Genomic DNA, 25695 nt, shown 5'->3' with positions numbered 1-25695 from the left:
GACAGTGCTTGGAACCGTGTACCCTGGGGTATGAATCCCAGCTAAGCCTTGCTGAGCCTATGACTCTGGGCAAGTTCATTTTTGTGTCACACATAATAGGGCTCTTTGGTTAGAGGTACTGATACCCAGCTCTTTCCAAGGCTGTAAGGCTGCAGCTCTGACACGAGATTGACTCTTTCTTGGTCTATTCTTCCTTTCCCTCCCAGGGGTTGGCTCTCTAAGAGATTAGCTGCATCATGGGGATGGTGAGGAGCAGGAAGAGGAGAAGGAGGACAAGGTTTGCAGAGAATGCAGTTACTCCACATGCCTCTGCAGACAGACCTGCAGGGTAGCTCAGCAAGTCAGGACCTCTGGCCAAGCAGTCCTGCCCTCACCTTCATTTAGCAGGTGCCCAGAGGACTGATGCTGAAGCTGAAGCTCCAATACTTTGGCCACCAGATGCGAAGAGTTGACTCATTGGAAAAGACCCTGATGCTGGGAGAGACTGAAGGCAGGAGGAGAAGGGGATGACAGGGGATGAGATGGTCGGATGGCATCACTGACTCAATGGACATGAGTTTGAGCAAGCTCTGGGACATGGTGAAGGACAGGGAAGCCTGGCATGTTGCATGCAGTCCGTTTTGCAGAGTCGGACATGACTGAGCAACTGAATAGCAAACGAGGGGGAAAATCCATATGCACAATAAAACTTTCTTGTTTCAAAGAGGAAAAAAAAAAAGGCCAGGCAAATCAGAGGGGAAAATAGAACAATGGACATTAAAAACCAGCCCTAAACAACCTCACCCTTGTGAGCAGGCAGAGAGGGAAATGCACTGAAATCATTTTATTAACTTGGCTTCATGTATTTATTAATTGCAGCTGCCCATGTTTTAGGGGCCACAAAGTATACAGAAGGGCAGGATGAATAAGGCTGGGTTCATGCTAATTCTTGCTGGAGAGAAGCAGATTAACCCCATCTCAAGCAGGCATCAATCACAGAGATACACAGAATGTTAACTAAAGGGCGATGTGAAATATGCCCAGAGGCGATCGATAGCCTGTGTCTTGCTGCACAGAGCTGAGTGGGGAAGAGACAGGGAAGACAGGGGCCAGGGGGCACATCTGAGCAAATGTTTAGGAGACGAAAGATGAAAGAGGGAGAAATGCCTGGACGAGGGAAAGGAACAGCCACAGGAAAAGGCAGAACCAGGGAAATGCAGGGTGAACAGAATTAAGAGAAACTCAACAAGAGAACGAGGAAACCAAAGAAGGGGAGGGAGACCAACAGAAAAGGAAGCGGGAGGAGGGGGGCAGAGCAAGGAGGGGGGCAGAGGGAAGAGGGATGAGGGAGAAGAGGGGCAGAGGGAGGAGGAGGGCAGAGGGAAGAGGGGGCGGAGGGGGAGGGGGCAGAGGGAGGAAGGGGCAGAAGGAGGCGGGGAGAGAGGGGGGAGGGGGCCGGAGGGGGTAGGGAGGCAGAGGGGAAATGAGTGGAGAAAGAAGTGGAGGCATCTGGCCTAAGAGCAGGGAAGAACCAGAGCCAGGGACAAAAAAAAATTACGAGGTGAACAGGAGCAGGACCAGCTGACATTCAACTCACCTTGTAATTAAACTGGGTCAACTGCTTTTTGCTTTTTATGCATCTGTGCGTTGATTTAGAAAAAAAAAAAAAAAAAGGCAGCCAGAGAGTGGACTCTTGCAAGGATAATGACTCCGGGGAGGCTAGTGGCCAGGGCTGCTTGTGGTTACTGGATAAACCCAGCAGATTAGGCGCCCAACTTCAGGATAGCTGTCTACATACAAAGTCACATCATTAACGTGTGTGCAGGGCCCCAGGCCATAGCCCAACAGCCTTGCAAAGCTGAGCTTTGCTCCCTGGCTTCCACTGCGAGGACCTTCCTCGGGGCTAGGGAGACTGTGAAGGCAGTTGTCTGCCCTGGTCCCCACGGTGGCCAGGGGCAGGCAGGAGCGAGAGAGTCTCTGTCACCTCCAGTTAAAAGAGAGTGAACAGGTTGGTGCTGGAGAGGAGAGGGATGGAATGGAGAAGGAGGAGAAGAGAGGCTGCTCCTCAAGGGCTATAGTGGAAATGGTGCCAAAAACAAAGCATTTAGGAAAAAGCTAGGCATCGATTACTTATACTCTCCGTGATCCCAGAGAAGGATTTAAGGTGCATCTTTCATAAGATCTAGGGTCTGGCCTTCTGGCTCATACATTTTCTCTGTCTGTTTCCACCTTCACCAGTCTTCGTTTCCCCCAGAGAATTCCTACTCCAATTTCTAAATTTATTTCCTCTTGTACCCCCCACTTTCTCAGAGGCCCTCTGGATTAGGAACCCCTCCTTCTTGCTCCCAATATCACACCAATTTTGCTTTTATCGGGCTTCCCTGTAGCTCTGATGGTAAAGAATCTGCTTGCAACGTAGAAGACCTGGGTTTGATTCCTGGGTCAGGAAGATCCCCTGGAGGAGGGCATAGCAACCCACTCCAGTATTCTTGCCTGGAGAATGCCATGGACAGAGGAGCCTGGTGGGCCACAGTCCATGGGGTCGCAAAGAGCTGGACATGACAGAGTGACTCACACACACACTTCGCTTTTATCATGGCACTTAATACACCTCAGTGAAGCTTCAACATTTTGTTGTCTTCCCATCCCTGGATCTCCTCCATCAGTCTCTGCCCTTTTCATGTCTTCTGGTCCATGGGCTTCTTACATGCAAAACTGTACCCAAGCCACCGCCCTGCCCCCGGGGCCCCAGCTCAGAGCCTGGTGCATGGTGCCTAGAGCACAGCAGTGCTGGAACTATGCTTTGGGGGCTGAAGTGAAGAGATTCCATCTCATCTTCTCTAATTCTCATAATCACATGGTCTATGCCATGTGATTATCACTACCTCCTCTCAACACAGCCCTTCTCTTCACCCCAAATCTCTGCTGATCATGGATAGAAACATGCTTCTGATTCCTCCTCAGTCTCCTTGGCTATTGTTCTGATCTTTAACTTGACCCTGCATCTCCCAAATTAATTTTAGGATAAGTATATATTTTGTTTTGTCATACCCACTACTCTCCCTGCAAAGTCTCATCAGCGAATACAGAGCTGCAAAGCACGCAAACACATGGTAATCACACTAAATCCTGAAGCGGAAAACAGTCAAAAGAGAAAGGCCCGTGTTTTCTTACCTTGATCCTTAAATTAACGTTCACATTGACTTTTAAACAACTGGGGGAGAAGTCACGACTTTGAGCAAAAGTCGTATTTCATTTGTACAGGGATTTGTGCTAGTCTTGGGCTTCCCAGGTGGTGCAGGCGGTAAACAACCCACCTGCCAATGCGGGAGACACAGGAGACTCGGGTTGGATCCCTGGGTGGAAAGATTCCCTGGAGGAGGAAATGGCAACCCACTCCACTATTCTTGTCTGGAGAATCCCACGGACAGAGGAGCCTGGCGGGCTACCATCCACAGGGTCACAGAGTCAGACACAACTAAAGCAACTTGGCACTCATGCTAGTCATGTAGTTTTTGGAGTCACCTTGATGGTGGGAAAGTGGAGAAGTTCAAGGTAGTGGCTTTGTGGGCATGGCCAGCTGCATCCAGGTCAGCTCCCTGGCCATTTCCCATGAGACCTCTAGGAAGGAGATTATGTGTAATTTGAAACCCAACTGAATTTGTCAACTGATTCCCTGAGACTTCTTCCTGAGACTATGATCAGAATTTCCTAAACTTCTAGTAGAACTACCATCATATGATGATTATTCTAAGTTACTGAATCATGGGTTCTTCCAGCCAATGCCAGGCTGATCACCCTGTTGTCTTGCACCTCTTCTTACTCTGTGCTTTGCTGTTTCTCACTTGTTTACTTTTTATTTGGTCATCCTACCTTTAGGATGAGACAGATGAGAAATAAAGAAAAGGAAGGCCAAGCGCTGACCTAATGACATAGCCCAGGAATTGCAGATATACTGTAATTCTCTTACTGCATTCTCCATACATAAAATGTAATGAAAATTAGATATAAAAGAAAACTTAATTTCCATTAGAGAATAAAATAGGATTTCCACATACCATGAAAGGTGGGTATTCTTAAAAATTAATTAACTTGATAAATATTTGTTTCTTCCTCATTGTTTTCTTTTCTTGAAATCTTAAATACTACACTTTACTTTAAAAATTGAGGTACAGCTGATTTACAGTGTTGTGTTAGTTTCAGGTGTACAGCTAAGTGACTCAGATATATATGCACATACATAGACACACACACATACACGTATCTACATACACATACATATACATACACACATATATGGTAGCGGTCATTTAGTTGCTCAGTCATATCTGATTCTTTGTGACCCATGGATTGTAGCCCACCAGCTTCCTCTGTCCATGGGATTCTCCAGGCAAGAATACTGCAGTGGTAGCCATTCCCTTCTCCAGGGGATTTTTCTGACCCAGGGATCAAACCTAGGTCTCCTGCATTGCAGGCAGATTCTTTACCAACTGAGCCACCAGGTAACCCCTGGTAGCTTATATACACACACATATACTTTTCAGATCTTGTCCCATATATGTTATTACAGAATATTGAGTATAGTTCCTTGCGCTATACAGTAGGTCCTTGCTGATTATCTATTTTACATATAATGGTATGTATCTGTTACTCCTAAAACTCCGAATTTATCCCTTCCCACCTCTCTTTCCCCTTTGGCAATCATGTTTGTTTTCTATGTCTGTGAGTCTGTTTTTGTGTAGTAAATACGTTTATTTGTATTATTTATTTAGATTCCACATGTAAGTGATATCATATGGTACTTCTTCTCTGCCTGTCTTACTTCACTCAATATGACACTCTCTAGATCCCTGCATGGTGCTGCACGTGACGATATTTCATTCTTTGTTACTGCTGCTACTTTTTGGATTCTTAGGTTGCTCACTCCTGCAAGGAGCCGGGGGCCTGACGGGAGGAGAACACTCACCTGCACCACGCCCAGTCGCCCTAGGAAGCCATCCAATCGCACAAAGACCAAGGAGGACTGGAAATCCCACTCGCGGACTTCCTGGTTCTCTTTGAAGTAAGAATGGAGATTCTCCCTCCTGTCCTGAAACAGCTGCTTGAAGCAGCTCAGGGTGTCCACGACCACATGCAGTTTCCTCTGACTTTCTTCCACCTCACTTCTCAGGAGGTCTTCTGGGCAGAGATAAATAGAGGCCTGGAGGGCAGACAGGTGAGTGGCACTAAGCCTGGCTGCAGGTGCAGGATGGCCCTCAACTCTGCCCAGCCTACAGCTCTTCACTTAGCAACTGCCCATGCAAAACTTACCAGAAGCCTAATACAGGAAACATCCAGACCCCATTCTTTAGTCCCACAGAGGGATCGGGACCTGGGTTCCAGCCACGGTCAGTGACTGGCTCAGGGATGGCGAGTGACCAGTCAGAGCCAAGGAAACACAGTGAGACTTCTCTTGGGACCCCTGGGGCTGGACAGGTATCCTTTCCAGGTTTTTGTTGTGACTCACTGGCTTTCTGGGCTCCCCTAGTGGCTGAGATGGTAAGAATCCACCTGGCAATGCAGGAAACACGGGTTCCATCCCTGATCCGCAAAGATGCCACATGGTGAGAAGCAACTAAGCCAGTGCATCCCAACTATTGAGCCTGTGCTGTAGAGCCCAGGAGCCGCAACTATAGAAGCTGTGTGCCCTAGAGCCTATGCTCCACAGCAAGAGAAGTCACCACAATGAGAAGCCCGGGCACTGCAACAAGAGGGTAGCCCCTCCTTGCTGCAAGGAGAGAAGAAAGCCTGAATGCAGCAGCCAAGACCCAGTGCTGCCAGATAAATATATAAACAAAATCATTTATATATATATAAAGATCCTTAAGGAGGTTGAAATTCACCATCTCTGCCCTGTGCCCAAACCCAGGTCCTCCAAAGTACCCCAGCAGGACTGAGAACAGTTTTGGGAGTTACTGGATATGATGATAAAGCAATTCAAGTTTGAGAATGTGTCCGACTCTTTGCAACCCCATGGACTGTAGTCTGCCAGGTTCCTCTGTCCACGGAATTCTCCAGGCAACAATACTGGAGTGGGCAGCTATGCCCTTCTCCAGGGGATCTTCCAGATCCAGGGTCTCCTGCACTGCAGGTAGATTCTTTACCATCTGAGCCACCAGAGGAGAACCCTGTGGGCCCTCATTACCGCTCTGAAAAAAAAGATGCACACTCTACTCTTTTTGAGACTTGGACCACCCAGCCCCCGGGGTAAGGCTGGGGACTGCTGGGCGCCCACCTGCTGGACCAGAAGGTTGCAGATCTCCTGCAGCAGCACCGTGAGCCTCCCGGGGCAGCGGTAAGACTCACACGTGGCCCAGATCAGGCAGACCACGTGCAGCAGGGGCCGCAGCCGGGGCTTCACGTAAGGGAACTCCAGGCTCTCGAGGTCCTCTAGGTGACGGCGCAGTGGCGTCAGGTGGGTGTAGATGTCCCGCGCCTCCATCAGAGCTGGAAGGAAGGGGAGACAACCCATCACAGTACCAACTTGAGGCTCACACCCGCCGAGCAGAGCTCTGGGGCCTGGGCATGAAGGATCAGAAAACAAGGGTTGTGATCTCGTCCTGGGCTGAGGGAGCAGAGAGAGCTGGCTAGCTCTGGCGAGGAAACACTGAAATCGGAAGAGCCCTGGGCAGCTGGGAGAGGGGTCTGAGGAGCCTCTCTTACAGAATTCTTGTATCTGGACGGCCTCCTGGCCCTCCCAAGCCCATGCCCTCTGGTGCTGTGTGTAGAAAATGCTCGGTGTCTGTTTGCTGGTATTACCTCTGAAGTAATATGGGATGGATGACAGAGGACGGGTTTGAAGAGTCAGAAAGATCTGCCTTCAAATGCCGATACATCAGATGTGTGACCTCAGGCATGACTATCCTGTCTGAATCTCAACAACAGGCTGAACAGTCACTCATGTAAAGGGTTCTTGTGAAGGCAGCAAGAGGGCTAGCTTGGTGCTTGGACAAAAGGAGGTGTTGCGTGCATGATCACATCTCTAATAAATATTTGTCAATAAAGAATCTCATTGAGCTCTTACGGAGGACAAGTCACAGGGAATGGAGAAATGGCTCAGGCTGATTATGGCAAGGCTCTGCTGGTCTTCAAAGCCAGGAAAACCTCCTGCCATTTCCATTGAATAAAGCTGAGGAAAGAGAGCATTTTCCATCTGCTGTCCTGTGGTGGCCAAGATGGGAAAGGAGGAAAACCGTAGCTCTGGGTGCTAATTCTGCAGAGCCACTTAGAGGGGATGCAAAGGCCCAGGAACGGGTGTTTAGGAAGGCTGATTCTTTCCTGGGCAGGTAACCCGGCACTGTCTTGTGACAGCAGATGGTCTTGGGTTATTTTATGTGGATGAAGCTCTGTATTCATCCTAAAAGAAACTCAAAATATATATACTGTTTAGTAAACAGTTTCAATATACCAAACACCATCCAACTCATAGAAAAATTCATAGAAAAATCAGGTGAGGTAGCTTCATTATTTCCACTTTGTAAGCAAAGGAATTAGGGCCTAGGAACTTCTCTGGTTGTCCAGTGACCAACGGACTTTTGATGAAGGGGGCATGGGTTCAATCCCTGGTCAGGGAACTATGATCCTGCATGCTGCATGGTACAGCCAAAAAATAACAAATAAATTTCTTTTTCTAATTTTTTGTAGTTTGTTGCATGCTCAGTTGCGTCTGACTCTGCAGGACTCCACAAGAACTGTAGCCCTTCAGGCTCCTCTGTCCATGAGATTCTCCAAGGAAGAATACTGGAGTGGGTTGTCATTTCCTCCTCCAGGGGATCTATCTTCCTGACCCAGGGATAGAACCTGCATCTCCTGCATTGGCGTGGATTCCTTACCACTTGAGCTAGCGGAGAAGCCCAATAAATAGATAAATAAATAAAACCACTGTACCATCTGATAAAAATTGTTGAAAATTAAAAAAAAAAAGGACCTAGATAAGCTGTCTTGAGTCCACCAGTTAATTAGGCAGCCCTGCCCAGCTGAGCAAAAGCAGGATTATACCCAAGTTTATTACAATGAACCCCTGGCTTGATGGTTATGGGGCTCACTACACATGGGAGTTTGGGGTGTGTACATCAAAGTTTGGGATGTATATCAAGCTTTATGCCCCAAATGGAGTTGTGGGAAGGACTATGTGAACCCAATTTTTAAAAGACAGATGTCATGGTAAATCAATTAGAACAGCAGTTCCTAAATGGGAGGGTTTGCTGGAAGCATCAGAACCACTGTAGGGTGGGGGGTGTCAGAATCCAACAGTCACTCCAACGAGCACATGCTCAGGCTTTCATCTGTGCCTTGAGGGAAGAGAAGCTGACAGCATCACACCACGGGAGCTTCCTTTTCATGGTGTACTTTTTAATAAGAAAAATCTCCTTTAATCATACAAATACGCACTCCCCTGATTTTCAAGAGCTCAACACTTGAGGGCTGGCTCATCCACTCCAGGTGCAGTCACCCTGGCTCACAAGGCAGATGAAGAAAGACACAGAGTTAGGCTAACAGCTTTTAAAAAATGCAAATATAGGGAATAGCCTGGTGGCCTAGTGGTTAGGACTCCGTGTTCCCACTGCACAGTGCCTGGGCTTGATCCCTGGTTGGGTAACTAAAATCCCACAGGCCGGGCAATGTGGCCAAAAAAAGACAAACAAAACAGATTCAAATATAAACCCCAGCTGCACAGAAGTATGTGTGGTTTGCTGGTAAATCTTTAACCACAAGCTCTTCTGGGACAAAAGCCTTGATCCCAAAAGCCTTTAGCATTTGCCAATTTCTGGGATGTAAATACTCCTAAGCTTCCCACCACGTCTGATCTCAAGCTACTAACTTGATGTCACTGAGTGCTGGGGAGTGGGTGTTGACAAGGGTTGCATGCAATGGGCTCTCATGGGAACCTGAGAGCCAGTTCCACGGCAGCTCCAGAAAACCTCTGAACTTTACTTCTCTCCCCACATACACATACTAAGTAGCTTCAGTCGTGTCCAACTCTTTGCAAGCCCGTGGACCAGAGCACACCAGGCTCTTTTGCCCATGGGATTCTCCAGGCAATACTGCAGTAGGTTGCCATGCCCTTCTCTAGGGGATCTTCCTGACCCAGGGATAGAACCCATGTCTCTTATGTCTCTGCATTGGTAAGCAGGTTCTTTACCACTAGTACCACCTGGGAAGCCCTTTTCTCCACAAGCTTCTACCCACAAGTATCCTGGACTGGCAACTGGGCTGCACTGTGCCAACCCTGCCTCCTAGCGGCCAGAGGCAGGAACTCCCTACTTGGTCTTTACTCCCCTGGTCTTTTCCTTTCCAAGATACCCTTACTGTTCCCAAGGTTCTTTGTTGCCCAATCAATTGCATTTCAGAAAATCTTGTTCACACACATTTTTCTATGTTCATTAAACCTCCCTCTTTACTCCCCATGTGTCCACCAATCCAGGACTATATCTTTTCCTCCCCTTCTCTTCTGTCCATCTGTGAGCCAAAGAACTACCCTGATCATGACATACAGTATGTCTGTGCAAAGCACATGCTATCTGCAGAATAAGGACAAAAACTCTGCAGTTAAATTAGAAATGAGGAAAATCAGGTACCAGCTAAAATATTTTTATTCTCTGAAGATCCCAACAAAATTTCTGACCAAGTCTCTACCTGGCAACTATGATCAAAATTCCTCTTATTCCATTATTTGGATTGAGTTATATATTTCAAGGATTTTTATTTTTACAGTGGTATTTCTCTGAGACAATTATGATGATATTGTCTTTTTTTTTCTAATTTCTTTTTCATCACCATAATATATTCTTTTGCAAAAAAAAATTTAGAAGGCGGCTCTGGGGAACCAAATCTTTTATTACTGTTAATCAATGTGAATGATTGTATTCTATTAATCTTTTAATGTGAAAAATATACTTGGGGCTCTAAATAATAAACTCATAAATATGCTTTTATTATATGTTTTATTCCAGAGCCTCAAATTTCCATCCTTGGCATACCCTCTTTATGATATCTGTCATGACTGCCTACAACCTGTAGTATTACTTCATACCTTTCCCTAATTTGACTCTAATTTTAACCTAAATAAAATCATATAAAATGAAACCATTAAATCTCCATAAAACCACAAACGGAAAACTTGTATCACATGCCAAAAAAAGGAGTTACCCTTTTGCATATTTTAAAATATGGATGAACCTAGAGTTTGTCATACAGAATGAAGTAAGTCAGAAAAAGAAAAATATGTATTAACGTATATATAATGGAATCTAGAAAAATGGTATTGATGAACCTATTTGCAGGGCAGGAAATACAGATGCAGATATAGAGAGTGGACACAGTAGGGGAGGGAGAAGGTGGGATGAACTGAGAGTAGCACTGGCATACATCCCCTGCCGTGTGTAAACAGCTGGCTAGTGGGAAGCTGCAGCCTAGCACAGGGAGCCCGGCTGGGTGCTGTGTGATGACCCAGAGGGGTGTGATGGGGAGGAGGAGAGGAGGGCGGCTCAAGAGGGAGGAGATGTATGTATACACACAGCTGATGCATGTCGTACAGCAGAAACTAGCACAACAGAGTTAGTTGTTAGTTAGGAAATGGCAACCCACTCCAGTGTTCTTGCCTGGAGAATCCCAGGGACGGGGGAGCCTGGTGGGCTGCCGTCTATGGGGTCACACAGAGTCGGACACGACTGAAGTGACTACACAACACAAAGCTGTAAAGAAATTATCTTCCCAATTTAAAAAATAAATTAATTAAATTAAATTTAAAACAGAAAAAAATAAAATACACCTGCCCAGACATCTACCCCAACTATCTCTCATACTAACAGTGGTACACAGATCACTTCTGGGGACACTACCTCATTTGAATTGGAGTATAAATTAGGAACAACATTTGATTGCTCTGAGACACAAAACCTCTCAGAGAAGAAATAAACTGGGGCCCCAGTAGGAACCCCATTCCAAGCCAGCTCTAGGTGCTGGCAGAGGGCCTCTGGTATGAGAAATTAGGGTCCAGAAGGACCTCAGAGACCAGCTTCTTAAGCCAGCTATTCTCCGTTATAAAGCACAAGTCAGAAACTCCACAACTGGTACTTTTATTCCTTCATCTGCCTGGTTTCCAAACCCCACACCATAAGGAAGAGAAGGTGAGACAGGGATCCACCAATGGGCTCTGGACACAGGACACTCCCTCTTTAGCACAGCAAATACACCTTGGCAAGTTTTACATTCTGGACTGACACAGGAGATTGCATTTAAAGAAAGAGCTCTAATAGAGAAAAAGCATTTGAGAATCACTGCTGAAATTAATCTTGCTGCTGCTGCTGCTAAGTCGCTTCAGTCGTGTCCAACTCTGTGCGACCCCATAGACGGCAGCCCACCAGGCTCCCCCGTCCCTGGGATTCTCCAGGCAAGAACACTGGAGTGGGTTGCCAGTTCCTTCTCCAAAGCATGAAAGTGAAAAGTGAAAGTGAAGTCGCTCAGTCGTGTCTGACTCTTAGTGACCCCATGAACTGCAGCCTACCAGGCTCCTCCATCCATGGGAGTTTCCAGGCAAGAGTACTGGAGTGGGGTGCCAGTGCCTTCTCCGGAGAATAACCTTAAATAACATGAGATTGCAAACATCTTTAGAAGCTTATTTCAACCTAGAATACCCAAGAGCCGGGAGGAGGTTTGAGAGGAGAAAGAAGCGAAGTGCACTGATGAGGGGAGAGGGAGCCCTGAAAGGATTTACCTACTTCTAAGTATAGACTCTGCTGGATTTGCAGTTTTGACAAGGGCCGATCTTGTCTGGAGCTCAGACGACCAGGAAACTGCAGTCCCATCTGACACAAGTAGGAACAGAAAAAGCAGGATGGAGGTAGAAATGGAACAGAGACTTTCCAAGAAGCTGGAGGTGGAAGGACTTGAATTCCAGAGGTGAGGGATTATGATTTATAGTCAGCAAAGAACTCACACTTACATCCTCTCCCAGCAGCCCAGGGAAGCAGGCGGCAAGCGTATGCATTACACACAAAAGCTCAGAGAGGTTAGGTGACTCTGCCAGGGTCTCAAAGCTCTGGAAATGCAAATAGAGCACAGGGTGGCTACTTTCCTGCTTCTAGGTTTGGTATTCTTGCCGATGTGCTAAACCATCTCAGGTCGGAGGGCTGCGAGGACTGAAAGCTGCTGAAATCAGAGAGGAAGATAATCCGGCACTAAATAACAAAGTTGAGTGTGTGTATGAAAATACTTCTGGATCCTCACCTGCTCCAATGTCTCGGAACATGGCTTGGAAAGCCGGAAGGTAGCTGCTCTGAAGCTTGTCCAGAAGTCCCACCATGCCCCTCCTCTTTATCATTCTCAGCTGATTATAAATGTATTCCAGATCTTCGCACCTGCAACACCAGGAGAAGCGTCAGTCCAGAACAACGTCAGGGAACACAGTCATGCCGCTATGACTGGCCTTCAGATAGACGGAGAGAGGAGGTCTGCCTCAGGGTGCTTCCGCAGAGGCCATGCTCTAGTCCAAAGAGCCGGGGCCTCTGTTCCCAGAATAGCAAGGGCAAGAGCCTCAGTCTGGACACAGGTTCAAAGGAGCAGCTGGAGGAGGTAACAGCAGGGAACACTGCTGACCATCTGGTAGCTCAGACGCTCAGCAGCTGGAGGTCATTAGCTCTCACAGTGAGGTTTTGGGTGGGGTGAAAGAAGTGTTGTCAGAGCAAGGCTGCTGGAGAAGGGCCCCACAGTAGGTCAGCAGAGTGGTCAGGAAACCAGACAAGAGGATGGAGCATCTTGGCATGGGATGCAAACGGGGCTGGAGCCCTACTGGTATCCCTGGTCACGTGACCTGCAAGGACAGGGCAGTCCTCCCTCACACATCAGTCTCTCTGTCTCCTTTTGAGAAGATTAATCAGCACAGGGATAAATAGGAGCAGGGAAATGGGGACGAAAGTGGGGATAATCAGGTCTTTCTGGAACCTGTGGGGCTGGGACACCATGGGTGATGGACTTTCAGCCCTTAGGAGGGACCGCCTGGAATCTAAGAGACAGTGTTCAGCGGTGTACTGCCAAAACCCCTCTTTCTCTAAATCCTACAAAAAAAAAGAAAAAGTGTGCATACTGACTGCCCAAGGAGAGGGAGCAGACAAGTAGAAGAAAATGTGTAAGCGAGTTCATTAACTTTACATGTGGCTGAAAGTGCCTTTGAAGAAACGTCAGAAGATACACTGACTGCAGCTTAAGAAACGAGGCGTGACCATTGAACCTTGGCAAAAGTGTCACCTCCCAGTACACAGAGGAGCTGCCTTGACCCAAATGACACTAACCTGTTGGCTCTAGGGCTGATGAGAGACGCCTGGGGATGGGACCGCACTCAGTAGCCACCTCTCCCAGCCCATTTCCACTATAAGGCATCTGCTCCCACGGTCCCAGTCTGTGCCCACCTGGTCCTCCAGAACTCCAGCTCCACCTTTGGGGTAGGGTTTTCCCCCTGGAGGAGTGACTGCGAAGACTCTCTCTTGAGCACCAGCTGGATTTGGTGGCTCCACTGGATCACTGCAGACTCAATGGCGTAGACGACGGACTTGTCCGTAGAATCCAAGCTGCAAAAGAGACAACAAGTCTCCTGGGATGCAGGGAAGAGCTTAACTCTGTGTGCTACGTCACTTCAGTCGTGTTCGACCCTTTGTGACCCCATGGACAGGGGGTCCTGTTCCTCACCAGGCTCCTCTGTCCGTGGAATTCTCCAGGCAAGAATATTGGATTGGGTAGCCATTCCCTTCTCTATAGGATCTTCGGGACCCAGGGACTAATGCCGGTCTCTCATACCGCAGGCGGTTCTTTACCATCTGAGCCTCCAGGGAAGCCCCAACCCTTACTTGAATCCCACCAATGCCAGCCAGCTCCCTGCTTGATGAGGCAGTGCATTCTTTGGCAAGATCAACTGTCCTTGGGAAAGAGTTTGTCTCTACCCAGGGCCAGGTTCATCTCCCTGCCAGTCCCTCATCTGATCTCAGTTGACTGACTCAGCAAGAAGAAACAGGTTACTTCTTCCTCCATCAGGCAACTTGTCAGATGTCCGAACATTACAATTCTTTGTCCTCACTTCTCCAGTGAAGAATGGAATTCCCGTGTGTTCTCCCTCACACATCTTTTAAATAAACTAACTAGGGATGTTTGGAAAGGATTAAAAATCAAAAATACATTCTGGTTGCCTTTTCATACAGTCTGAACTGACAGTTGTTCATGGCACTAGTGGTAAAGATGCACCGCCAATGCAGATGTAAGAGACAGGGGTTCAGTCCCTGGGTGGGGAAGATCCCCTGGAGGAGGGCACAGCAACCCCACTCCGCTGTTCTTGCCTGGAGACTCCCATGGACAGAGGAGCCTAGAGGACTACAGTCCATGGCGTCGCAAAGAGCTGGACACTACTGAAGTGACTTAGCACACACACAGGCATGCCGAGAACACAGGACACAGGTGAGAAAGAATCCGTCTTTTGCATTTTTCATGCCAGAAACCCACCTTCGCTTCATTTAATTAAGTTCATATTTGCTGAGCAATGATATGGCACAAGTGATTGTGGATGATATTAAAGGCAGAAGATACTCACCTCCCAGTAATATGATCCAACCTCTTGGGAAATTATCAAATTTTGAACAAAGGGAGACAAACCACAACGATTATACATTCACACTGAATGTTGTTATATTCAAAGAGAAAAGGAACAGAAGAAGGGTCGTTTGAAGGTATTTATTTTTAAAATTGTATATTTTTATGAAGCCATGATAAGTTTTCCAGTTAACTGGGATTGCTTCAAATTATATACATAGCAAATTACTTCCAATGTGAAAAAACTCACTGTAAAGTATATTCCTATCCCATGCAAGACTCATTCTGCAGATCAAATCATGGGCCCTGAATAGACAATACGTTTGGAAAGTCCCAGCAATGTGGCAGACTGAACTCATGACGGAAAGTGGACTGTTGCCACAAACATATAGAATGCTTACTAGAAGACAATTTAAAAATATACATATTATTTTAGGTACATAGCCTGACTCTAAAGAAAAAGAAAAAAATCCCCACAGGACAGAAGCAAAGATTGCTCAGGGCTGGAATGGTAAGTGGAAGCTGACAGTGGGTATCACTCCTATAACGAGAAGAGCCATAGGGTTTAATGCCTCTCCAGTCACAGAAGGCAACGACCTCAAGCTTCAACAAAGCTGATTTGTTTCTACTTGGGGAAAAAAAAAAGTCCCCAGGACCTGAAAACACTCTCCAGCTGCTGCTGGTAGAGGGTCTGGACAGCGACATGATGTGCTGAGTAAATGCTGGGAAGAGGCGTGCTGTCTCCCAGACTGGACCTGGGTCTCTGCCAATGATGACACACTGGGAATGCTGTGATGATAAGGGAAATGCTGGAATCAGTGTGGCTGCTCTCAGTCCTCAGATAGTTCTGAGTGGAAAGAAGGCCATGTTGCTGTGATAGCCTTGAGAGACTTGGATGGGGGTACTGGGGTGAGGGTGGTAATCAGCACGGAACACACAGTCCGAGGATGCTGGCCAACAGTGGGCCGGGTGCAGAAGAAGGAGACAGAGTCAGGGACAGAAAAGTCGTAGAGAAAACATTCAGATAAACCGGCATCTCCTCTATCTCCAAGGCCCATATGGCCAGCCTGGCGGTACTTACGCGGCCTCGATTTCAGAACCCTCAGAGCCCATGTTTTCTGAGCCGACTGGAAGGGGCAGCAGGGTTTTTCCCTTCGCTTGCTCAAGGAGAACCAGAAGGTCACCCTGGAGGCTGTAGGCATGCCGCTGGACATCTTGACAAACCACGTGGGGCCAGTCTAGGTGGTTCTTCTCATTGGCCAGGACAGGGATGACAACCTGGAACAGATGTGCACAGGAAACAAAGGTGGGCAACTTCTGAAACCCTAAAGAAAGACTATTCTGGGGGGAAGTTGGGCAGTTTGGAATCAATGTGTACATACTCCTATATTTAGAAGGGATAATCAACAAGGGGGCTTCCCAGGTGGCTCAGTGGTAAAGAATCTGCCTGCCAAGTGGTAAAGAATACAGGTTTGATCCCTGCATCAGGAAGATCCCCTGGAGAAGGAAATGGCAACTCACTACAGTATTCTTGCCTGGGAAATCCTATGTATAGAGGAGACTGGCAGGCTACAGTCCATGGGGCCAAAAGAGTTGGACACAACTTAGCAACTAAACAATAACCACGGACAAGGACCTACTGTGTAGCACAGGGAACGCTGCTCAGTGTTACATGGCAGCCTGGATGGGAGGGGAGCTGGAGGGAGAATGGATACATGTAGATGTATGGCTGAGTCCCTTCGCCATCCACCTGAAACGATCAGTTTTAACTGATATTGTTAATCAGTCCTTCGCTAGCTCTCGGAGTTAGGTCAGATTCACACCCATCGAGTCAGTGATGCCATCCAACCATCTCATCCTCTGCCGCCCTCTTCTCCTTTTTCCTTCAATCCTTCCCAGCATCTAGGTCTTTTCCAATGAGATGGCTCTTCACATCAGGTGGTCAGAATATTGGAACTTCAGCTTCAGCAGTTAATCAGTTATGAAGTGAAAGTTGCTCAGTCGTGCCTGACTTTTTTCAACCCCATGAACTATACAGTCCATGCAACTCTTTAGGCCAGAATATTGGAGTGGGTAGCCTTTCCCTTCTCTAGGAGATCTTCCCAACCCAGGTCTCCTGCATTGCAGGCGGTTTCTTTACCAGCTGAGCCACAAGGGAAGCCCCAACAATACTGGAGTGGGTAGGCTTTCCCTTCTCCAGGGGATTTTCCTGACCCAGGAATGGAACCAGGGTCTCCTGCATTGCAGGCGGTTTCTTTACCAGCTGAACCACAAGGGAAGTCCAACAATACTGGAGTGGGTAGCCTTTCCCTTCTCCAGGGGATTTTCCTGACCCAGGAATGGAAACGGAGTCTCCTGCATTGCAGGTGGTTTCTTTACCAACTGAGCTATCAGGGAAGCCCTAATCAGCTATAATACCCCAATACAAAATAAATTTTTTTTTTAAAAAAAGGAAGACTATTCTGAGAAAGGTCGAGAGAGCTATGTATAACCTTTTGCAGGTCTCCCTGTCTGGTAAGACCTAACAGCTAACATCTAACATTATGAAACAAACATTATGTACTGCCTTGACATCTGGTAAAATTGGGGGTGGGGATGGGGGGCAGCTGCAATAACCAGTCACAAGTTTCCCCACTCACTCTGCTCCTGCAGAGAAGGTCCCTCATCCAACATCCTTGTTTATCAGGGGCACCAGGCATGTCTGCTTCTCATCCCTGGGGAGTGGGCTTTGGTTCCTTGCCAGCCAACAGAATATTCCCTCAAGCCAACCCCATCCTCCCCCAGGAACCAGTGGGCCCCACACCCTCTGGAGAGTACAAAGCTTGTCTCCTACACATCCTGGTTGTTCACTCTGTTCCCACATGCAATCCCTACGTGGCCCTGCCTGGCACAGGGTTCTCCTCCTCTGGACTGTATCTCTGACAATAACCTGTGAGCAGTCTCATCTGTCCAGTGTTGTGTGTTCGGCCATGTCCAGAACCCTAGGGCAAGAATCCCTTCCTCATCACAGGGTGAATATGAGTGATTGAAATTGTTACAAAGGCCAAGAGGCAAAAAAAAAAAAAAAAAAAAAGGGCAGGACAAATGCAGGTAAGCATGATCTTCTGTCTACCGGTGGTCTCAGAGGCCATTTTATTTATGTATTTATTTTATCTACTTATTTTATTGCCAGTTTAGACTTTATTACTATATTTTGTTATATGTGTCTGTATGTGTGTGTGTGTGTGCGCATGCACGTGAGCTCAGTTGCTAAGTCATGTCCAACTCTTCTTTTGACCCATAAACTGTAGCCCACCAGGCTCCTGTGTCCATGGGATTTTCCAGGCAGGAATACTGGAGTGGGTTGCCATTTCCTTCTCCAGGGATTCTTCCTGGACCAGGGATCAAACCCCCATCTCTTGCAATGGCAGGCAGATTCCTTACCACTGAGCCACCAGGGAAGCCCAATATCCACTGATATAGCCACATGTTCTTGCCTAGAGAATCCCAGGGACGGGGGAGCCTGGTGGGCTGCCGTCTATGGGATCGCACAGAGTCGGACACGACTGAAGCGACTTAGTAGTAGTAGTAGTAGCCACATGTTAATACAGGAGCAAAGCTGCGGAAAGTCACAGTGGGAGCCCAATCGTGGGGAAATGAAGGCAGTGCCATTAGTTTATGACACAGCAATGGGGGGAGACGGTAGCTTTGTCTAATGGCATCAGCTTCAAGCTGGACATTTTTTTACTTAAATCTAGAAGCAGCAAGTAGGAGCAAGGTTACCTGTCCCACCTCCAGGCTCAGAGGTAGAAGGGATGAATCCTTGGGAAGAGATGAGTTTGAGTTAGAGCAGGTGACAAGGAGGGGTCAGAGAAGTGAGGAAGCTTTTAAGTGGGATGCAGAGTGACAATAATTCTTGTCATTTGTAAGGAAAACCTACAACTAATGTAGCAACTTGTTTTCAGTCACATGTAACTCTTTGAGACACCAGTCTTTCCCACAGAGGAAAATCCCTTGGACAGAGGATTTCCCAGGCAAGAATCCTGGAGTGGGTTGCCATTTCCTTCTCTAGGGGATCTTCCTGACCCAAGGATTGAATGCACGTCTCTTGCCTTTCTTGCATTGGCAGGCGGATTCTTTACCACTAGCACCACCTGGGAAGCCCAATGTAACAGAGAAGAAACCTGACTCTAAGTGGGATCAGTTCCTTTTACTCTATCTTTGTACTCTGTTGCCTGTCTTAGTCATGTTGGCTCTGCCTCTTTGTATCAATAAAAGGATGTTGCCCACAGCCAGAAATACACATGACAGTCTATTCACAAGGCTCTGCATCCCAAGCCTGACCTTTCAAGGTATAATAAGAAATTGCAGAACAGAGTACAATAATTCTCCAGTTGGAGGTTTACAACGTGACCAGACCCACTTGGACATCTGCAAGAATAAAGGATTCAGGCACCAATAAATTTTCAATGAACAGCCACACTCCCTCCCCTTTTAGTAGAAAGAAGCCTTAATTCTCCCTTGGAAAAGATGGTTCTGCCAGTCCATTGTCTCAAACTGCCAGCTTTCTAATAGAGTCACTATTCCTTGCTCCAAGGTCTTCTCTCGATTTATCAGCCTGCCGTGTGGCAAGGAGTATGAGCTTGGATTTGGAGATGCTAACATACTCTGTTTCAAGTGTCTTCATAAATTATTTTGCATTTCACGACAAGCCTGCAAGGTGTGTTGATTCTGACAGAGAGGAGCTCACATCACACTGCAGAAACTTGACAGAACAAGGATTGGAACCTGGATCCCCCAGACTCCTAATCCATGCTCCTGTCTCAGGAAAAGGACCTGAGGCAGAAGGCAGATGCTCCCCACCCACTGCCCTGGGGGAGTTGGGGTAAAGCCATTGGAGATTCACTTCCTGTGGACTGAAACTCCAAGATGAGAACAGCAGGGCAATTAAGGGAGGAGGCTGGACCCTGCACAGATCACACATTTCTTGTTTCGGAAGTCAGGCAACTTCCCAGACCTCACATGCACAGAAAAGGCTCCTTTGATCCCAAAGGGGAGTTATGCCAAGGGATGTTTTACCCAGATGCCTTTTCGGTAAAATCCATCTTAGCTAAGTGATGCTTGGACACACCTGAGAGGATCCCGAGATAAACCAAATATGGGCAGTGAACCAGGCAAATCAAAATGACTGGCCAAGGGAAACTTGGAAGAAATATCCCATAAACGTTAATTCAAACTGCCACGAGGGTGTGACTCAGCGACACCCTCCCTGTGTCCACCAGTGTGTCTATCCACATGTACTGTACTCTTTTCCTCTTAGTAAATACTTTCCTTGCTTCACTACTTACGGTCTTTGGGGAATTCTTTTCTGCAAAGTCAGAGGGCCAGGGCCCTTGTCACTGACCACTGGGGCTTTCACCGCCACGACCCAGCCCAGGCTCTGGCTGGGAATGCAAGCCCTGCTCCAAATCATTGCAGGCTGAGACCATGGGAGATCAGACCCTCACTTCTACAGAAAACCAACCTATAGCCTCCCCTTTCTGGCTCCCAATCCATTCATCTACAGCTGTACTTGCTTAACACATTACTGACTGCTGCTGCCGCCGCTAAGTCGCTTCAGCCGTGTCCGACTCTGTGCGACCCCATAGACGGCAGCCCACCAGGCTTCCCCGTCCCTGGGATTCTCAGGGCAAGAACACTGGAGTGGGTTGCCAGTTCCTTCTCCAATGCATGAAAGTGAAAAGTGAAAGTGAAGTCGCTCAGTCGTGTCCAACTCCTAGCGACCCCATGGACTGCAGCCTACCAGGCTCCTCCATCCATGGGATTTTCCAGGCAAGAGTACTGAAGTTGGGTGCCATTGCCTTCTCCTGGATCCCTGGTCCAGGAAGAACCCCTGGAGAAGGAAATGGTGCCATTACTGACTAGAGACATATTAATATGTCTTTTGTTACCTAAACGTTATTGACTGAAAACCTATCAGTATGTTTTTAGAGAGTGATACAATTAACATCACCGAGTGAATCTGTTAGAGCTTAAAATTGATTAAGGGTTCATGATACAACTTATGTCATTATTATTCACATTTTGTTCCGTTAGTTCTTTGTTCCAATCTTGTGTATATTCTAAATGTGAAATTTTCAAAGATGGCGCATGGCGAAATTTTGAGTGAAGAGGAATTTTTTCAGTGAATTTTATGCATATACGTTCCCTGACTATCTGAGCGACATATATAATAGTGTCTCTGAAAATAGCAGTTCTTCAGAATATAGTTCTGATTCACACGATGTGAATATTAGACCAACAAAAAACCTTAGTGATTGACACTGAACGTAACAATGAAACTCACGGTGCTAGAGGACACTCCTTTGCTTCTACAGAACAGTGGACTGAAGACAGCATTAAAAATCAGAAGACTTTACAGGTACGCCTGTACTGAATATAGTAACCCACAGAGAGTAAAATGACAGAATTAATTTTTGGCTTCCTGAAATAAAAATTACTGGCTACGGGCATTAGTTTCTTCAAAACCCCCCCAGTCAACAATGCGTTAACAGGAACTAAGGCAGAAGCTCCAGAAACGGCCAGGGAGAAAAGTACAGAAACTACTGGAACCAGAAAAGTCCAGAATGGCCAAGGGCCGCCACCCACCATGCGTCCACCACGCAGGAGACTCTGCGCATGCTCGCTCCTCCCACTCAGCCCCGCCCTTGCCGTCCCCCCTGCGCAGTGCGCGACACCGTACTCCCCACCTGGAGAGAACGTGGGCTTTTTCAGAGTCGTTCCTCTCCCACCTCTGCTGAACCTGTTTTCCTTTATTTGGCACTAGCCGGCCCTGGACAAGGGAGTGACCCAGTTGGAGGGCCACCCGACTGGACACCCGATTGGAAAGGATCGGTAACACTCCGTCTCCAAAACCGCAAACTTCCAACACAGTGTCCGAGCCCCAGAGCCCTAGGAAAGGAAACCTGGCTGGCTGCAGTGAATAAAGGGACAGAGAGGAGGAAAAAAGGGAGCAGGAGAGCTGGTTACCATATTCCCTCACTTCTTTCTCCAAACGCTTCCTGGATGTTATTTGCTTTTTACCTTGTGTTGGTGTAATGGGGCAAAAACAAAGTTGCAGTTTACGGCTTGGGGACATTTTGGCTTTAGTGCAGTTTTATGGGAAGGTATGAGGAGAGGGGAGCTCACAGCCAAAGGTGGAGATGAGAGTGGGCAGGACAGCTGGGAGGGGAGAAGGGGCTCGGGAGACTGAGATGAGCAAGATCCTGAATTAGCCCTGGATCCGCTTTGGGGAGTGTGAAAGAAGTGGACTGGACAGGGGTTGTGTGGCCCAGGGGCTGCTGTTAAGAGGTTTTGAGAAATTCAAGTAAAGTCCTGAGATATTTTTAAAATATATTATTTTATTTAGATTTTTTAAAACAGATAACACACTTACATGGTGCAAATTTTTTAAAGTACAAAACCTTTACAGTAGAAATCAAGTCTTCAGTCTACCCCTGTACCTCCGTGTCGCCCATTTCCTCCCACCTAGGGATTACTCTCTAAGTGAAGGTTTTTTCTTCCCTTCCTCCCTTCTCTTTTTAGCAGAAATGGTAGCATACCTTTCTGCACCTTTAAAAACTTATCTTAAATCTTAGCTTTATCCACAATAGCCAGGAGGTGAAAGGAACCTAACTGTCCATCCGTGGATGAATGGGATAAAGAAAAGGTATATATACATACAATGGGATACTACTCAGCTTTAAAAAGGAAGGCTAGTACATCACAGTGCTACCTTGAGAATGAACCTCCTTGAAGACAGTCTGCTAAGTGAAATAACCAGTCAGATAAGAACAAATACTACGTGATTCCACTTCTGTCAGGAACCTGGAGAGGTTGAGTTAACACACACAGAAAATAGAATGTGGCTGCCAGGCGCTGAGGGTTGGGGAGGTGGGAGTTACTCATGACTGGAGAGTTTCTGCACAATCGGTGGGTGATGGAGATTTGCTGCACAGTGATGGGCATGAGGTTAACTTATTGTACTGTACACTTGGAAATTGTTGTGAGAGTCAATTAATGTTCTTTTTCACAATAAAGAGAAAATTAACGGCTGTCTCATGTCGTTCCCTTTAATTATAGATGGACCTCAATTTGTTCACCCAGTACCTCACGGATGAACATTGTTTCCAGCCTCTTTCAATTTACCAACAAAAATTCTCAAACATTTAAGAGTCTGAAGTATTATATTTTTTTTACTTTTTGGCCACGCTGGGTGGCATGGGAGATCTTTGTTCACCAAGCAGGGATGGAGCCCGTGCTGCCTGCACTGGAAACATGGTGTCCTAACCACTGGACCGCCAGGCAAGTCCCTAAGAGTCTGAAGTATCTTAAAATTACTTTTTCCGGTTGGACTGCATTTCCTTGGCCATGACCGGCTGTCCTCTACATACGTTAGGTGTAGCGCCATCGCTGAACCTTTGTTCAAGTTACCCTGCTCTCTGTTTATCCTAATCCTTTTCCTTGTTCAGGAGCCAGTTCAGCAATGGAGGTGAAGCAGGGCTCTCAGACCACATGCATCTGTCTGTCATACAAACCCAACAGCACTTCTTTTTCCGTATCAGTAAACCTTTTTTATTCTGTAAATTAAAAACCTATTCATCTATTTTGCATGTTATCTTCTTTTTTTTGTTGTTGAACAATAGTTGACTTGCAATATTGTTTTAGTTTCTGTTCTGGTATACAGCAAAGTGATATATGTGATATATATGTGTGTGTGTGTGTGTGTGTGATGCATGTGTGTATGCTAAGTTGCTTCAGTCATGTTGGACTCTGTGACACTATCGACTGTAGTCTGCCAGGCTCCCCTGTCCATGGGAATTCTCCAGGCAAGAATACTAAAGTGGGTTGCCATGCCCTCCTCCAGGGGATCTTTCTGACCCAGGGATTGAACCCAGGTCTCTTACGTCTCCTGCACTGGCAAGCAGGTTCTTTACCACTAGCACCACCTGGGAAGCCTATATATATATATATATATATTCTTTTTTAGATTCTTCTCCATTATAGGTTATTATAAGATATTGAGTATAGTTCCATGTGCCATACATTAGGTCCCTGGTGGTTATCTAAGTTAATCTGTTAATCCCAAACTCCTCTAATTTATCCCTCCTCCATTTCCCCTTTGGTAACAGTGAATTCATTTTCATGCACTTCTTTCCATCATCACTGTTCAAGAGGGGTTGTGAACTAAGCTTGGATTCCTACAGGGATGGATAATGTTCAGAAAACAAACAACAATAAAGCCATTGGGTTAAGAAAATATTGAAATACTCCTATATCTTCTGAACAATCTAGTTTCCCCAAGTCCCCTTGAGCTCCTCGGTCATCCGTGACCCTTTTCTGGAACTCCTGCTCCCCACAGCTTCCTAATGGAGCAACCGAAGGCCCAACACCTGATGTAGCAGAGAGCCTCTAGTACCCAGTTCAAGTACTGAGGCCAACTTTGTGTGTGTGTGTATACGCGTGCACGCACCTGCTTAGTTGCTCAGTTGTGTCCGACTCTTTTCCATCCCATGGACTGCAGTCTAGCAGACTCCTCTGTCCATGGGAATTTCCAGGCAAGAATCCTGGAGTGGATTGTCATTTCCTTCTCCAGGGGATCGTCCTGATCAAGATTGAACCCACAACTCCTACAATGGCAGTTGGCTTCTTTACCACTGTGTCACCTGGGACGTCTACTAGCTTTAAATATTTTATATATATGATGACGTCCACAGGTGGGATCTTGTCATATTTCCTTGGTGCTCCCCACAGTACCTATCACAGGGAACATGACACAGCAGGGGATCAAGCCTCCAGAGGCACATCTGCTTCACTTCCAGGAAAGCTTTTACTTACATTCCAGAAAGTTCTAAATGTCCAAAAGTCTTTCCCAGGCACCCCTGTGGTGCCACCGAAGCCCCCGAAATCCAATCCCTGGAGCTCTTCCTCTCCTGTGCTCCAGGCGGACCCGTCCAAATGCCTGCTGGGCATTTCATATACTGGATGTCCCAGCTGCTTACCTGGGCACAGGGCTGACCTCCGGTTCATGAATGAGATGAAAATCAAAACCAAACCACCTCTTCTTTTTAACTCTTTTCCTTCATCCATAGGAGATGCCCCTGGGTCTAGTATTCCCTATCATTTGTGATGCCAGTTTATATAGGGGGGATTCAGAGATAGCGTCTCAAAAAGAGGTCGGGATCCAGGCCCTCTTCCGACACTAGCCTCCCCTTTGGCCTGAATCCAGACCAGGAATGAAGCAAGTTTCCAGACGTCCAGACTCTGACACGACCCCGGCTCAGATTTCCCCCAGCTTCCATTTCAAGCTCAGCCCAGGGTCCTAGTTTCCCGCCAGCTCCGCCCCTCCAACATCGCCCCGCCCATCCTATTTTACTCGCGGCTCCTCAAACTCAGTACCCAACTGCTCTCGAGGCCCCGCCCCTGGTTCTCCGGCCCCGCCCCTGCCCCGCCCCCTGCTCCCGTCCCCCTCCCCAGCGGCGGCCGGCGCGGGGCGGTGGGCCTACTCTCACCTCAGAGAAGAGCGCGGCCAGATGCTCCAGCGGCGCGGCGGGCAGGTCCCCGCACAGCACTGCCCCGCGGAGGCTGCCGGGGCCTGGCGGCTCAGGCCTGGTGCGCAGGAAAAAAAGCCCCTTAGCCCGAGGCGGGCCGGCCTCAGGTCCCGCGTCCAGCCCCATGCGCACCGCCAGGCCCCCAGGCCCGGGCCGCACCACTAGCAGCGGTCGCGGCCCCTCCGCGGCCCCCGGTCCCAGGAAGGCGTGCAGCAGCTGCCCCGCATCGGCCGAGCCCAAGCAGCGCTCCCAGGCGCCCGCGGGCGGCCGCAGGCTCCGGGCCACATAGGCCCCTAGGAGTTGCAGCCTTGGGTCGGCTCCGGGCTCCCCGTCCGCGTTGTCCTCAGCCTGCGCGGCCCGCTCCTCGGCGCTCGGCATCGCGCGCGAACCAGGATGCCGCGGTTTCCCGGGCGACGGGGACGCGGCCAGGACGCCCTCCTCCGCTCCCCTCCTATTGGACACTTGACTCCCGGTCCCTCCCCCTCCAGGCCAATAAGGTAGGAGAGGCTCGGCAGGGGACGGGGCGGGGTCGCGT

General features: G+C 47.8%; 1 protein-coding gene across 3 annotated transcripts in view; it reads right to left on the bottom strand.

Annotated features, from left to right (window-relative positions):
• DNAH9 (dynein axonemal heavy chain 9) overlaps positions 1 to 25555 on the bottom strand; it is a 285514-nt gene extending 259959 nt beyond the window's left edge. For 2 of the 3 annotated variants that reach the window (XM_060394831.1, XM_042255676.2), the window contains exons 1-6: positions 25122 to 25341; positions 15674 to 15870; positions 13425 to 13583; positions 12247 to 12377; positions 6254 to 6465; positions 4946 to 5179 (exon numbers count right to left, since the gene is read on the bottom strand). In XM_060394831.1, the coding sequence (XP_060250814.1) occupies positions 4946 to 5179; positions 6254 to 6465; positions 12247 to 12377; positions 13425 to 13583; positions 15674 to 15870; positions 25122 to 25286 (1098 nt within the window). In that variant the 5' untranslated portion in view covers positions 25287 to 25341. Of the gene's footprint in view, positions 1 to 4945; positions 5180 to 6253; positions 6466 to 12246; positions 12378 to 13424; positions 13584 to 15673; positions 15871 to 25121 lie in introns of all 3 variants that reach the window. The other variant, XM_027974876.2, reaches the window with a different exon arrangement.
• Positions 25556 to 25695: the final 140 nt, after the last annotated feature.

Source organism: Ovis aries, chromosome 11 (genome assembly GCF_016772045.2).
Source record: "Ovis aries strain OAR_USU_Benz2616 breed Rambouillet chromosome 11, ARS-UI_Ramb_v3.0, whole genome shotgun sequence".
Taxonomy (NCBI): Eukaryota; Metazoa; Chordata; class Mammalia; order Artiodactyla; family Bovidae; genus Ovis; species Ovis aries.
This window is presented reverse-complemented; position numbering and strand designations above follow the sequence as displayed.